Source organism: Amblyraja radiata, chromosome 24, assembly GCF_010909765.2.
Source record: "Amblyraja radiata isolate CabotCenter1 chromosome 24, sAmbRad1.1.pri, whole genome shotgun sequence".
Taxonomy (NCBI): domain Eukaryota; kingdom Metazoa; phylum Chordata; class Chondrichthyes; order Rajiformes; family Rajidae; genus Amblyraja; species Amblyraja radiata.
In genome coordinates, this window is record NC_045979.1 from 33,516,458 (window position 1) to 33,532,364 (window position 15,907).

Sequence of the window (15,907 nt, forward strand, 5' to 3'; positions counted from 1 at the left end):
CGCATCAGGTTACTATCAATAATGTGCTCCAGCAATTTGCAGCAAGTACTTGTTAGTGAAACAGGACGACAATTCGCTGGGTTGGTGGTTGAACCCTTCTTAAAGAGAGGAGTGATGTTAGCCTTCCTCCAATCCAGCGGAACATCGCCCGAGTCAAGCGATTGTTGAAAAATGAACTGCAAAACTGGAGCCAGTTCTTCGGCTGCGATCTTGAGGGCTTGATTCTGTATCTGATCTGGTCCGACGTGTTTGTACATTGACTGGAAATGTGTTCAAAACATATAAATGTGTATTGTAGGGTGAACAAATGAATGAACAAATATGTCAGGCTGCAGTAGGTCCCTCATAACTACACTATGCATTAAACTCATAGCTTATCCTTCATCATGTCAATATCCAGTACTAGTTCTATTTCCATAGATCCCGTAATATCTAAGAAACATTTATTCCCAGGCTAGATTGTATTTGAGTCATAGAGTCATACAACACACAAACAGGCCCTTCGGCCCAACTTACCCCTCCTCACTGTGTCTGGACAATTGAGCCAAGGAAAACCTCATCCCTTCACCTGCACTCTCCTGCTCTGTAAGAACTTTGTATATTTCGAAGAGAGTACCTCTAGAGTTGAGACGAGGTCCTGTAGCAATGCTGCTAAGACCGGAATTTCCAATCGATCTTTCTTCTGCTACAGAAATTGCCTTTTTTTGTGGGGGATTTCTGTGGTCATGACAGTTGAATTTTCTTGGTTTCGGATCTCACCCAGAAATGTACAGTTCAGGCAGTGATGTACTCTACCAGTTGGCACTGAGGTGCTCGTAGGTCGTGTGCTCATGTACTGGGGAGGGACGTTGTAGACGGGAAGATTTCACGTGGACTCTGGGCTTGTTTTCAGAATTTTTTTTAAATTACGAATTGGCCAACTTTGGTTACAGATGTCCTGGGGAAGATGCCCTCAGATACAAAGCATTCAGTGCCTTTTACACAACCACATCTACATTACCTTCCTCCCCTAACTTTACCTTGCATTCTCAGTGAGTAGAAACGATAAAGGAATTCATGTATATTACTCTGTTGTGCTGCTGCAAGTACAAACTACATGACAATAAAACACACTTGACTCATTTTTTGCCTTCTAATAGGCTATAACATCTGTGAATATTTCTGCAGTTCCACGCTACATTACTCCATCTCCCCTTGGCTGTGCAGTACCTAGGGATGGGCTCACTTAGGATCATTTTATTTGCAACTGGTCACTGAGGCAGGTAAAATCCAGTCTAGACCAAGTTTCAGTGAGACCCCTTACCGAGGCTTGAGGATCATTTTAGATCTTGGGCTTATTTGCCTTAGCCCACTATCCACTTGAACACATGTCCTTGCTTGATCCATTGCCCCTTTACGGACTTGTACCCACAATATTTTGGACCAGAGACAATGAGTTGTGGTGTGCTTAGACAGACCCTTGCAAGTAATTATGATGGGAATGTTTAATTATTATCTTAATTTACGCAGACCCCACTCTTCTTCGTCTGAATGTTCAATTAACCTACCCTTTGTCTATTATAACGATGTTTCTCTTACCTCTGGCTCTTGTGGATCTCGGCAGGAAACCAGATAATCCTCAATCGAGGGACCGGGTTTCATGGGAACTCGTTCGGGAGTTCAGACTTAATGGATCCGATAGTGCACTTTTCACTCCCCTCGAGGTCCGGAGCAGACAGCAGCCGCTTACTCAGTCATCGGAGATGGTCCCAGTGAGATCCTGCCGACTACGGCAATGTTACATTTCTATCCGCGCTATCAAACAACAAACCCCATTGGTCACTTTAAGAATGTAACAAGTCCTCTTTATTACGCATGCGGGAGTGGGAGAGCGTCCACTAGTCTGGTTACATTATCGTTGCCCCTCGCGGTCCCACTCAATTATTCTTTGCACAGGCAGCATATTTATACATGAATAGTCACAGGTCTAGTTAATCACACAATCAGCACATTCGTGCACCGGTTCTGATTGTTTAGAACAGATGTGTTTTTCTCTGCAGTACAACTCCGTATCGGGACTCTTCCCTTTTTAGTCACAATACCTTTTGCAGTTCTGCAAAACCATTCATTAGTTAGCAATTCTTAGTAAGTAAAGCAGGCTCACCACGCGCAACAAGCAATCTGTAATGTACACATTAACTCTTAAACCCCCATCCATAGTTTAAGAACCAGAGGATATAGGTTTAAGGTGAGGGGGGCAGATTTAATAGGAACCTGAGGGAACCTGGACAGGATAGGTTAACAGCCGTATTTCTTTCCTCAGAGGGTGGTGAATCTGTGGAATTTATTTTAACAGACGGTTGTGGGAGCCAATCCAATGGATATTTCTGACATAGATTGACAATTCCTGATCAATGGGGGTGTCAGGGGTTAGAAAGAGAAGGAAGGAGAATGGGGAAGGGAGGGAAAGATAGATCAGCCATGATTGAATCATGGAGTAGACTTGAAATGCCGAAAGGTCTAATTCTGCACTAAAAACTTTCTAACCTATGCACATTGTATGGTTGTGGGTTTCTGTGGCAGTCATATTCTGAGAAAAGTAACACCAGTCTGAAGTAGGGTCCTGACCTGAAATGTCATCTGCCCATTTCCATTCAGAGATGCTGCTAGACCCACTGAAGTTTTTTTGTGTTTTGCTCAACTGCTCATATTGACAGGAAGCACGTTGACCACAGCAAGATGCAGCTCACACATTTGACTCAGAGCACAATATTTATTTCCATCGCACGATGGCCTTTGATGTGTTTGTACATTGACTGGAAATGTGTTAAAAAAATGTGTACTGTAGGGTGAACAAATTAATGAACAAATATGTCAGCCCCCACTAGGTCCTTCATAACTACACTATGCATTAAAACCATACCTTATCCTTTATCATGTCAATATCCAGTACTAGTTCTATTTCCATGGATCCTTCAATATCTAAGAAACAATTGTTCCCAGGCTAGGTTGTATTCGAGTCATAGATTCATACAACGAAGAAACAGGCCCTTCGGCCCTACTTACCACTCCTCACTACGTGCCATGGAAAACCTAATCCCTTCACCTGCACTCTCCTGCTCTGTAAGAACTTTGTATATTTCGAACAGAGTACCTCTAGAGTTGAGAAGAGGTCATGTAGCAATGCTGCTAAGACCAGCATTTCCAATCGAACTTATTTCTGCTGCATCTTGGGCATCTCTGCCTTAGCCCACTATCCACTTGAACCAATTTTCTTGCTTGATCCATTGCCCCTTTATGGACTTGAACACATTGTATTTTGGCCCAGAGACAATGGGGTGTGATGTGTTTAGGCTGACCCTTGCAAGGAATGATGATGGGAGGGTTGGAGAATTTGTGGGTGGAGGGAATGAGGGTGGGTATGACACGAATGGGAACCAATGCCATTTTATCATTTGTATGCATGATCTAGGCTCAGTCATTATACTGGCGGATGAAAGAGATCGTAGAAGTAAGTGTAATTCGTAAGGTCATTTGTGATATGAGCAGGCAATTTGACCCATCAAGGCTACTCCACCATTGAATCGTCGCTGATTTACCTCTCCCTCCTAACACCACTCTCCTGCCTTCTCCCCATCACCCCTTACACCTGATGAATTGAACGAAACCGCTCAGAAGGTGTTTGACAAAGTATAGCTATAAAAAGATGCCGGTTTATCCAAAGACGAGCCCAAAATGCTGGAGTAACGCAGATGGTCAAGAAATATCTCTGGTGAAAATTGATGGGTAACATTTTTGGTCAGGACCTTTCTACAGACCATCTGAACATGGGTCCCAACTTCAAACATCACCTGTCTATTTTCTCCAGAGATGCTGCCTGACCTGTTGAGTTAGTCCAGCATTTTGTGTTCATCTTTGAAAACGTATAGGACAGATTAATGCAATGTAATCTAAATAGTGTGTAAAGCAAGTGTTGCCAAAAACTCACACCGAATTAAAAATCTCTCCTAAGAAACGACAGAGGCATAGATTGACTCAGTGTTCTCTGGAGTCCCAGTACAGTGGGGTTTCCGAATGCCCTTTGGGCAGTTGCGATGAAAATTGACATCTGCGTAGCCGACAGCGTTTTCAGCCGCATGCTGCCTTGATCTCGACTTCCTTTGACAATTCACCACTGCATACGTGATTCCACCTTCATTGTTGTCCAAATGGCCACCTGCCCTGGTGTTTTCCAGATTTGAATCAACGTGGTTCCCTTCCAACACTGCCATTTCCTGAAATATAACAAAATCCCATTTTACAACCTAATAGATTTGAAAGGTCCTCAACAGATGTCTATTACAAAGTAGGTCTCAAACTGTTCAGTGTACAGAACAAGCCATGGCTGTTGTTTACAACACAAAGATAGCGCAGCACGGTGCAGCAGCGGTAGTGTTGCTGCCTGACAGCGCCTACAACAGGTTTGTATTTTAGGTTAATTGGTTTGGTTTAATTGCAAATTGCTCCTAGTGTGTGTAGGATAGTGTTCGTGTGCGGGGTCACCAGTCGGCGTGGGCTCGGTGGGCCAAAGGGCGTGTTTCTGCGCTGGATGTCTTAACTGGAGTGGACTGGTGTTGCTAAACGGCATGTGTAAACACAGATAATTCAATATTATATATTCTTCTTCACTCAGAAAATGTATATTTCACATTGTTACCTGTGTGTCATTGTTGTCTTCACCGTGTGATGTATTGTACTTGGATTCTGGAAAATATGTTGTCGATAGAGCCATATCAGGAACAGGTTTAAACATCATTCATTCATATATTTCATTCATGTGTTCCATGTACCTTCTATATCTCTCGTTTCCCTTTCCCCTGACTCTCAGTCTGAAGAAGGGGCTCGACTCGAAACGTCACCTGTTCCGTTTCAATAGTCAAGGGAGTTTTATTGTCATATGTCCCAGATAGAACAATGACAATCTTACTTGCTGCAGCACAATAGAATATGTAAACATAGTACATAACGGGTGAGAGAAAAACGTTCAGTGTGTATATATACACATTCACACATACTCAATCTGTTTATTTTATCCAGCTAAGCTGAGAACTACTATATTTGAAGATTTTCTGTTGCGCTGCTGGCAACATGTCGCTTCTGACCCGCTAATTGCTAGTGCATTTTATGTTTATCTTCAGTGTAAACCACCATCTGCAGTTCCTTCCAACACACGAATGTTGTCACAACTTTATATTTAGGGGAACCCCAAAAGTACTGCAGTATATTTGCACTACGGAGCAAGAATCTGCCCTCTTGTTCTGGTTACTTTACGTAATGTTCAGTATGGAACATAGAAACATAGAAACATAGAAATTAGGTGCAGGAGTAGGCCATCCGGCCCTTCGAGCCTGCACCGCCATTCAATATGATCATGGCTGATCATCCAACTCAGTATCCCGTACCTGCCTTCTCTCCATACCCTCTGATCCCCTTAGCCACAAGGGCCACATCTAACTCCCTCTTAAATATAGCCAATGAACTGGCCTCGACTACCCTCTGTGGCAGAGAGTTCCAGAGATTCACCACTCTCTGTGTGAAAAAAGTTATTCTCATCTCGGTTTTAAAGGATTTCCCCCTTATCCTTAAGCTGTGACCCCTTGTCCTGGACATCCCCAACATCGGGAGCAATCTTCCTGCATCTAGCCTGTCCAACCCCTTAAGAATTTTATAAGTTTCTATAAGATCCCCTCTCAATCTCCTAAATTCTAGAGAGTATAAACCAAGTCTATCCAGTCTTTCTTCATAAGACAGTCCTGACAACCCATAAATCAGTCTGGTGAACCTTCTCTGCACTCCCTCTATGGCAATAATATCCTTCCTCAGATTTGGAGTCCAAAACTGTACGCAATACTCCAGGTGTGGTCTCACCAAGACCCCGTACAACTGCAGTAGAACCTCCCTGCTCCTATACTCAAATCCTTTTGCTATGAAAGCTAACATACCATTCGATTTCTTCACTGCCTGCTGCACCTGCATGCCTACTTTCAATGACTGGTGTACCATGACACCCAGGTCTCGCTGCATCGCCCCTTTTCCTAGTCGGCCACCATTTAGATATTCCCTGTGCTCTACCCATCCCTCCCTAAAGCTGCCTAACCCTACCTGATCTCCCGGTTGCTCAACACTTTAACACTCCCTCCCATTCCCACACTAAACTTTCAGTCCTGGGCCACCGCCATTGTCAGAGTGAGGCCCAGCGCAAATTGAAGGAACAGTACCTCATATTTCGCTTGGGCAGCTTACACCCCAGCTTGAGTTCCCTAACTTCAAGTAGTCCTTGCTTTACCTCTCCCTCCATTCCCCGCTCCTTCCCAGTTATCTGACCAGTCTTATTGTCTCCGACTATATTTCATCTCTGTACTGCCATTCTCCTGACATCAGTCTGAAAAAGGGTCTCAAACCGAAACATTACACATTCGTTCTCTCCAGACATGCTGCTTATTTCGCTCAGTTACTCCAGCATTTTTGTGTCTATCGCCCTAACGTTATCTGCGCCAACAGGTTTTCAAAAGTGCATGTGATAGTGGAATTAAGCTATTTGGCCCATCCATCTACTGCGTCATGCAATAATGACCGATCTATCTCTTCCTCCTAACCTCTTTCTCCTGCCTTCTCTCCATAATGCATGGCACCTGTAGTAATCAAGAATCTATCTATCAATGCCTTAAAAATATATATTGATAGCCTCCACAGCCTAATGCGGCAAAGATTTACTCATTCACTACCGTCTGACTAAATAAATACTTCCCCATCTCCATCCTAAAGGAATTTCCTTTAATTCTGAGGTTATGACCTCTTGTCCTAGGCTCTCCCACTAGTGGAAACATCCACTCTACATCCATTCTATACAGGACGTTCACTAATTGATCTTTCAATGATCTCCCCCCACCTCTTTTCCCTCTTTTCCTTTTGTATGATGGGTCTTGGATCTGAAATGTTAACTGTTTTACTTTCCACTGATTCAGTGAACTTTCAGGTTTTCATCGGCGGTGGAGATAGTTGGCAGCTTCAAGTTCATGGGTGTTCACATCTTGGATTACCTGTCCAGGCTAGACCTGCCATGCCTCAACTACCTCCTCTGGCAGCTCCTGCCATATACCCACCGCCCTCTGTGTGAGGCAGGTATGTTGTACGTTGTCTATGTCCCTGTGAGGCTGCAGGCGTGAACTTCATTGTAACTGTACTTCACCGTGCTTGTGCATGTGACAATAAACTCGAAATAACCTGATTTGAAATACAACAGCTAATCACACAAAGCCTATTCTAACAGCTGAGAGGATGAGAGCATCTATGTAAATCTTACTTCTACCTAGCCTCTTAGTTCTAACGCATCTCTGCCATTTCACACTCAGACAGTTTCTGTACAATAATGTTAAAAGAACAGTTTTTGTCACCGAGTCACCATGATAGCATCAAACATGATAACATTATTGATCATTCATGCTTCCTCCTACATTTTAATACTTTAATGCAGGGCATTTGTTGATTAGAACAGAATTAAATCTCTAGACATTCTACAAGGGACTGAGACATGTATTGTGAAATTATTGAAGGGAAATCAGAAACTCACCCTTGGTTTTATGCTTTCGGTACCAAAGGAAGGCAATGATGAGAATCAGGAGAAGCACAGTGACACCAGACACAACTATGTAATTGATCCTGTCGGACAGAGAATAGGGAAGAGTGAGGTATGGCTCATCATTGATTCTTGGCCTTCAGTAAAGAACAAAAGTCAAGCATTTATTTGGCACATTTCATGATTTTTTTTCAGTGTGCAGCAAAGGAAATGAAGTGTAGAGTCAGGTTTGGTGGGTAATGCAGCAGCTAATCTGCTCACAGTAAAGTGACATTAACCAATGACCATGAAACTGGTTGAAGAACAATTGCGTCCAACCATTAAGGAACAATGCATGGGAACTGTTACACTTTTATAGCAATTGTTAGTTTAGTTTAGTTCAGCTGAGTTTGGTTTAGTTTAGTTTAGTTTAGATTAAGTTAGTTTAGTTTAGAGATACAGCATGGAAACAGGCCTATCGGCGCACTAAATCTGCGTTGACCAGCAATCCCCAAACATTAGATCTACCCTATACATACCCTGAGACAATTTACAAACCTTCATGTCTTTGAAATGCTGGGAGAAAACTGGAACACATGGAGAAAACAGGAGAAAACTGGAGAAAACCCACGTGATCACTGAGAGAATGAACAAACTCCATACAGACAGCAACCGTAGTCAGGATTGAACACAAGTCTCTGGGGCAGTACGGCAGCAACTCTACCGCTGTGGTACCATGAACAATAAGTGAATGGATGAATGAATAAATGAATGTGTTTTTTGGCCAAGTATTCACTTTTTAGGGCCTTGGCGTTGTGAGGCTGTGGTTCCACTGGCTGTGTCAATGTGTATTCAGATTATTACTCCAACAGGCCTTTAATGCCAATGAACGGAAAACACAACTTTCTCCCAATTGGAGCAATCCCAATCAAAACACCAGCAATTAGTACATGGCACGTTTCATTGAAAACAGAGTAGTTTACCATGAAGTATACTTGGATCTTTTTGAAGTTTCACAAGAATATTCAAGTCCTGTTGGAACAAGGGAATAAAAATCAGTTTCACTGCTTTTCACTTGCAGTTAAACAAGAGAGCATGCTTGTCAGATGTAAGGAGTTTATAGGTTTAATAGACAGAGCAATGTTTTTTCAGTGTAATTTGCAGCAAATGGGAGATGTTGTCATGAAACCCTGCGTGGGGTTTCTACGAGATCTTCGGTTTCCTCCCACACTCCAAAAACCTATAGGTTTGTAGGTTATTTCTCTAAACTAAAGACGTGCAGGTTTGTAGGTTAATTGGCTTCAGTAAATTGCCCCTTAATTTAGAATTGTCCCTAAATTGTAGAATTAGTGTAGCACGCTGGTTCTCCGGAGCTATTATAGGTGTGCAAAGCTATGAGGGACATATATAGGGTACTTTGTGGGAAATCAGCACAGCAGATGTGCATAGAAGTGGAAAACATAGGGTTGGGTTCAGGAGCAGACTATTTGGAGGGTATCTGAGCAAGAAATATTTTTAAACCAAGATGGTGGTGGCACTTAAATTGCCAAGTCTAAGAAGACTATCGATGAGGGGCTGGTAAATGGGATTAGTATCGATGGTACGTAATGATAACACAGTGGATCAAAGCTGATAGTGTTGTCTAGGAGTTAACTGTGGCCACATTTACTAATAATTTCTGTTCCCTTCCCATGTTCGCGCGTCGGTCATGTGGAGATGATGGAAAGTGAAAGTGCTTGGACTGATGTCACTACAAACCTAGTTTAAAGCTGTGTAAACATAAGAGGACGTTCTAGCCGGGAAGCTGGTCTACACCAGCACTGGGGAATCTGTTTCTGGAGCCCAGCAACCAAGTATTGACAAATGGGCCATAATTCCACCATATTAATCTTGATAAATTAATTAAATAACGTGCATGGATTTCAGGGTGTCGGGGTTTATGGGGAGAAAGCACGAGAATGGGGTGAAGAGGAGAAGATAGATCAGTCATGATTGAATGGTCTATTACTGCTTCTATCACTTAATCTTATGAACCACCCCACCGCACTTCCCCTTCTTCTCCTCATCCCCTCCACTACTTACCAGTGCCGTTGATTTTCACGGGGAAACTGCAGGGCACGTCAATGCTGGAGATGGACACGTTGACCATTTCACTGGATTTTGATCCCCGTTTATTTGAGGCTGTGCAAGAATATTGATGGTGCTGGTGTTTGAAGGATTGACAATGTAGATCCAGGGCATTGTTGTCTGAGATCTTGGAATTCCCAGATGGGGTCTTTTCATACCAGGTGTAGGTAATGGGAAGGGATCCCCGGACCGACTCACATGACACTGACACTGAGCCCCCGAAACAGGAGACATTGGCTGGTGACAGAAATACAAGCACAGGAACAGACACGGGTTCTGTGGGAAAGGAGCAAACAGTCAGACACTGAGTGAACATCTGAAAATCAATCACACGCCAATATCCAACATCTCTGTATCTTAGCCAGAGCCGACAGGTTGGAATCTGACCCATCCATCTACATAGAGTCATAGAGCCATACAGCGTAGAAACAGGCCCTTCGGTCTAACTAGCCCGCACTGGCCAACACGACCAACCTACACTAGTTCCACCTGCCCATGCTTGGCCCTTAAACCTCTAAACTTATCTTATTCATGTACCTGTTCAAATTTGTTTTAAATGTTGCGATAGTACATGCCATAACTACTTCCGTCGGCTGGTCGTTTCATATACCTACCAACATTTGTGTGAAAACGTTACTCCCCTGCTTCTTGTTAAATAATTCTCCCCCCCCCCCCCCCTCATCTTAAAACAATGTTCACTGGTTCTCGATTCCCCTACTCTGGGCAAAAGACTGTGCATTTACTCGATCTATTCCTCGCATGATTTTGTACCTGCCAGAAGATCATCCCTCATCCCCCTGCGCTCCAAGAAATAAAGTCCTAGACTGCTCAACCCCTCCCTGTAGGTCTGGCCCTCAACTCACCACAACAAGATGGCTGCCGTGAAGAGAGAGTGGACGCTGGCACGATTTGGTTGCCGCTGCTCCCTCTTCACACTGTGTTTTTGATTTTCTGTTTTTGGATTGAATCCTGTTTTTAATTTGTGTCTCTGTGATGTCTTTATTACTAGTTATATTCCGATTATATGTTATTCCGATATACTATGTAAGGTGTCCTTGAGATGTTTGAAAGGCGCCCATTAAATAAAATTTATTATTATTATTAACATCCTTGTAAGTCTTCTCTGCACCCTATCCAACTTGACAGGATATTTCCTTTAACATGATGATTAGAACTGACCACGAATCAGACAAATCATCAGACCCATCTTGGATTCTCTTTTACATTTTAGGAATTGCCAGCAGGAAAGGGGAGCATCGTTTATGCAGCACCGTCAGATATTCAAAGCAACAAGGAAGCTACCCATTTGTCTAATCAAAATCAAACTGTGTATGCAGGAGTGCAATTATGAAGGAAATGGACAGGGACACTCCGGTACAGATGAGGACAATGTCAGCTACTCAGATGTTGCATTTCCAAGCGACAGCCAAATTTCCCGTCAGAAAGCTCCTTCTCCTCATAATCCATTTACCAGATTTACACTTCTCTGTGTCTCTCCATCCTCCCAGCTGCCAGAACTCCCATGTCTGGCAGAGAGTGGTGAATTTCTGGGTGAATTTTACGCAGAGAGTGGTGAATCTCTGGAACTCTCTGCCACAGAAGGTAGTTGAAGCCAGTTCATTGGCTATATTTAAGAGGGAATTAGATGTGGCCCTTGTGGCTAAAGGGGTATGGAGAAAAGGCAGGTACAGGATACTGAGTTGAATGATCAGCCATGATCATATTGAATGGCGGTGCAGGCTTAAAGGGCCGAATGGCCTACTCCTGCACCTATTTTCTATGTTTCTATGTCTATGTCTGCCACTGTGCCAGTACACAGCAGCACCAGCTCTCTTTGTTTTACAATTCCAGCATCTGCCGTTAATTTTCTTTTAATCTGAATCTCTGCCACAATTCTACAATACCAACATTCAAACACCTCATTAATGCAACAGTATCACGATTAACAACTTTTTAACTTCCTTGTAAAAAATAGTTGATGGTGATACTGTTGCACTAATGAGGTGTGTGAATGGCGGTATTGTAGAATTGTGTGTAGGGAGCGAATGGGAAAGTGGAATAACATAGAACTAGTGTGACCTGTGATCGCTAGTCGGTGTGGGCTCGGTGGGCCGAAGGATCCGTTTCCATGTTGCATTTGTAAACTACAACTAAACATCCCGGTGAACCTTTTCTGTAACCTCTACAAACCTTTCACATCTTTTGTTTTATGAAGCGGCGACCAGAACTGTGCACCAGCCTCCCACCTAACAAGTGTTTTATGCAGATGCCAAAGTGGAGACATAAAGTCACTCATTGGGAAACCTACCTTCAGATACTTGGAGATGTACTTGAAATGTTGGTTCGCCAGGTGCAGTAATTCCACATCTGTACCATCCTGTATCTCCAGAGTGAAGATCCTCCACAGTCACAGTAAATATTCCTCGTGCCGGGTTATCTGTGATTGACACTCTTCCGTTCTGTCCATATTTCTCATTTGTTTCCACTACATGTGTACACTGGCGACGTATCCCAGGGCACCAGTATTTTGTGTGTGAGCGGTACATTGCTGCATAGTGACAATCGATTGTGATCGCTCTTCCCACAACCCCTCTTACTTCGCTCTCAGCCCACAGTGCACCTGAAACTGGAAACATATTTCGTAAATTGAAGAGCAAAATTAGCCTTTCACAAACATACACATTATAGTATTCATCAATGTGTACAGGGGAGTCCGCCCAATCATTTTCCTAACTGTGTTGAATTCGACCTAGATTGCGACGAGAGACAGATTCTGTACACCGTCCCTCACCACTTGCACAGGTCGTTCCAAAGCGCTTCCCAGCCTGTTGCAATTGGAAGGCGCTATCTAGGGAGTCTTGGTGAGTTGCTGTAGTGCATCGTGCAGATGGTGCAAACTGCTGCTGCTCTGCATCAGCGGGGGACGTTGAGGATGGGGTGTCTATCAAGCGCTATTCTGGGTCATGACAGACGAAGCACAAGTGTTCAGCAAAACTGTGGCCTAGGCCACTGCTTCTTAAACTGGTGAATGGTTCACCCAAGGGTGAATGAGATTATTTTGGGGTGAATTAGCTAATTCATGTTTTTTTTTTTGCTCATGTGACAAAATAAATAATCTATAAAATTATACACAAGGGAGAATAAGATGAATATTACCAAAAAAACATAAGAAAATTTAGTAGAGGTTGAAGGAAACTTTGTGATAAAGACTCAAGGGTGAATGACACTGAAATAGTTTAAGATGCACTGGCCTTGGCTGCGCTTGTTCTCACTGATGTAAACCTTCCACACTCTCTTCTGGACTTCCAATCTGACCGGCTCCACACCTACCGGGAGTTTCATTCCAAAATTATCTTTGACAAAAGTAAGGGTTATATGTGATGGAGTGACGGCCAAGTAGATTCCAAATTAATTTTGTGAGATTACTGGAGTTCCAGTGATTCTCACAAATTAACAGAGTTAAAATCATGAACATGATCATGAAATTGCACATTAGACAGGTCTAAAGAAGAGTTTCGGCCCGAAACGTGGCCTTCTCTCCATAGATGCTTCTGCACCCGCTGAGTTTCTCCAGCACTTTTGTCTACCATGAAATTGTACATCCCTATTTATAAAGGATGATGGATCAATTATAATTAATTTGGTTGCATTCTCTGTCTCAAAGTAACTGTGAGATCTTAAACGGCCGCCAGAAAATCATTTTTAAGGCTGAAGGCAGAAATTTGATAGAATGCTCTCAACCCGTTGTGATAAGTGCAGGTCTTTCGCTCTTTTCGAATCACAACACCTCCCAGGTGAAAGCAACAAGCAATTATTTGCCAGTCCCCCAATCAAATTCTCGCTTTTACGCCATGAGCTCACGGTGGCTGCAATGATGCCGCCTTCAAATACCTAGAAACCCACGAACATCACCACAAGGTGAAAAGCAGCAGCTCCAAGAACACGAGAGGAATTGTGAAACAGTATTCCCACGGGAAAATAACACTCACCAGCATTGTTCATTTCTGTCACATAACTGCACGTTGCTGCTCCTTTGAAGACTTTCACGTTGAGTATTTCACTGGGGTTTGTCCCACGAGTATTTGCGGCCGTGCAGTAATATTGACGGTGTTGACCTCCGAGGATTTCACAACTCAGATCCAGTTGATTGTCATACAAGATCGTTGACCACCCATGCTCGTTCTTCTCAAACCATGTGTAATGAATGGGAAGGGATCCACGGACAGACTCACACGACACTGACACTGAGCCTCCGGGACGTGAGGCATTAGCTGGTGACAGATATCTGAGCACAGGAGCAGACACGGGTTCTGTGGGAATGGAGCAAACATTCAGTCACCTGTATGAACAGTTAAACACCAAACACATGCTAAATCTCAGCAGCCCTTTATCTCAGCCCGAACCGTCCGGTTGATATCTCACCGGCTCATCTACATCTCTGTAAGTGTGCGAAGCCCAGAAACTGAAGAAGGTTAGAGTTATAGAGAACCGAAAGATGCCCATCACAACAGCTCATTCATGCCGACCAACATGTCTTTCTAGGCCATTTCCATATGTCCACGTTTCTCCTTTATCACTTGCAATGATCCCAATCTACTCAACTGTCCAAAATGTATTTTAAATGCTATTATTCTAACTGCCTCAACAACTTCCTCTGGCATCAGGTTCCATATAAATATCACCCAATGTGTGGACAATGTTGTCCCTCAAAACAGAAGTTGGGATGTTATGTTTCAGTTGTACATACGTTGTTGAGGTCGAACGTGGGCGAATTGTGTTCAGCTTCGGCCACTCATCTGTACAAAACGTGCCACTACGGCCAATGGCACCCTCTTTCAATAGTTCCCATTACCTCTGTCCTCCACTTTCTCATCCCACACATCGTGGGAAAATGAACATGCTTCTCGTGATTGATACATTTCTATAAGTTCCTCGCTCAATCATTTCCACACCAAGGAATGAAGTCTGTGTTTGTCCAATCGCTCCCTGCGTCAATCCCATCCTGTCCAGGCAGCGTCGCCCTAAAACCTTTCTGCACGCTGTCCACGTCAACGGCGCTTTTCTTGGAGCTGAGGGACTAAAGCTGAACACAATTCCCAAAGTGTGGACTCAACATCTGCACGTCTGATGCAGATTATTTCAAATTATTTTCTGAATGTCCTCACTGATGAAGACCAGCGTGCCAAAAACCCTATTCAATGCCTTGGAATTGAAAGGCGAAAATTAATTACGATCCCTTTAAGATAGACACAAAATGCTGGAGTATCTCAACGGAGCAGGCAGCATCTCTCGAGAGAAGTAATGGGTGACGTTTCGAGCCGCGACCCTTCTTCAGCCTGAGGGTCATGAGAAAGGGAGACAGAAGAGAAAAGAAAGGATAAGGTGTGAAAACAACTGATCAAAAGAAAATGTAGAATTGATAATTGTCAGCTGAAGGGAAGGTGACAACGAGGCATACAATTAGTAAAATATAATCAAGATGTCATTGAAGCTAATGGGGGGGGGGGGGGGGGTGGGGGAGGAGTAAAGCAAGGGTGACGAAGTTAGAGAAGTCAATATTCAAACCAATGGGTTGTAAGCTGCCCAAGCGAAATATGACGCGCTGTTCCTCCAATTTGCGTTCGGCCTCACTCTGACAGTGGAGGAGGTCTAGGACAGAAAGATCAGTTTGGGAATGGGAGGGGGAATTAAAGTGTTTAGCAATCGGGAAGTAGCGTAGGCCGAGGCAGACTGAGCGGAGTTGTTCAGCGAAACGATCGCCGAGTCTGCGCTTGGTCTCCCATCTACAGTATCCGCTTGTTCACACCTGGAGTGAATCTCTGCCTCACCCGAAAAGACTGTTGGAGTCCTTGGACGGAGTAGAGGGGGGAGGTGTATGGACAGGTGTTGCATCCGCTGCAGTTGCTGGGGAAGGGGTGGTTTGGGTGGGAAAGGACGAGTTGACCAGGGAGTTGCGGAGGGAACTGTCACTTCGGAGAGCAGAAAGCGGTGGAGATGTAAATATGTGGCTAGTTGTGGGATCCCGTTGTAGGTGGCGAAAATGTCGGATGATTATATGCGACCGAGGATTATATGCTGTGTGCGACGGCTGATGGCGTGAAAGATTAGTTTATTCTGCTTACCACCTGGGAAATGTCGGGGTGGAGAGGCTGGCTGGCTGCCGGGCGGTGGGTGGACAGTGGCTGCTGGGGGTGGGGGCGCATTGAC

The 15,907-nt window shown here is 43.9% G+C and overlaps 1 protein-coding gene across 1 annotated transcript in view; it reads right to left on the reverse strand.

Moving 5' to 3' along the window:
* LOC116986997 overlaps window positions 1-15,907 on the reverse strand; it is a 114,330-nt gene that overhangs the window by 44,508 nt on the left and 53,915 nt on the right. The window contains exons 9-11 of the mRNA XM_033042880.1: window positions 13,690-14,010; window positions 12,009-12,326; window positions 9,656-9,976 (exon numbers count right to left, since the gene is read on the reverse strand). Of these exons, the coding sequence (XP_032898771.1) occupies window positions 9,656-9,976; window positions 12,009-12,326; window positions 13,690-14,010 (960 nt within the window). The remainder of the gene's footprint in view (window positions 1-9,655; window positions 9,977-12,008; window positions 12,327-13,689; window positions 14,011-15,907) is intronic.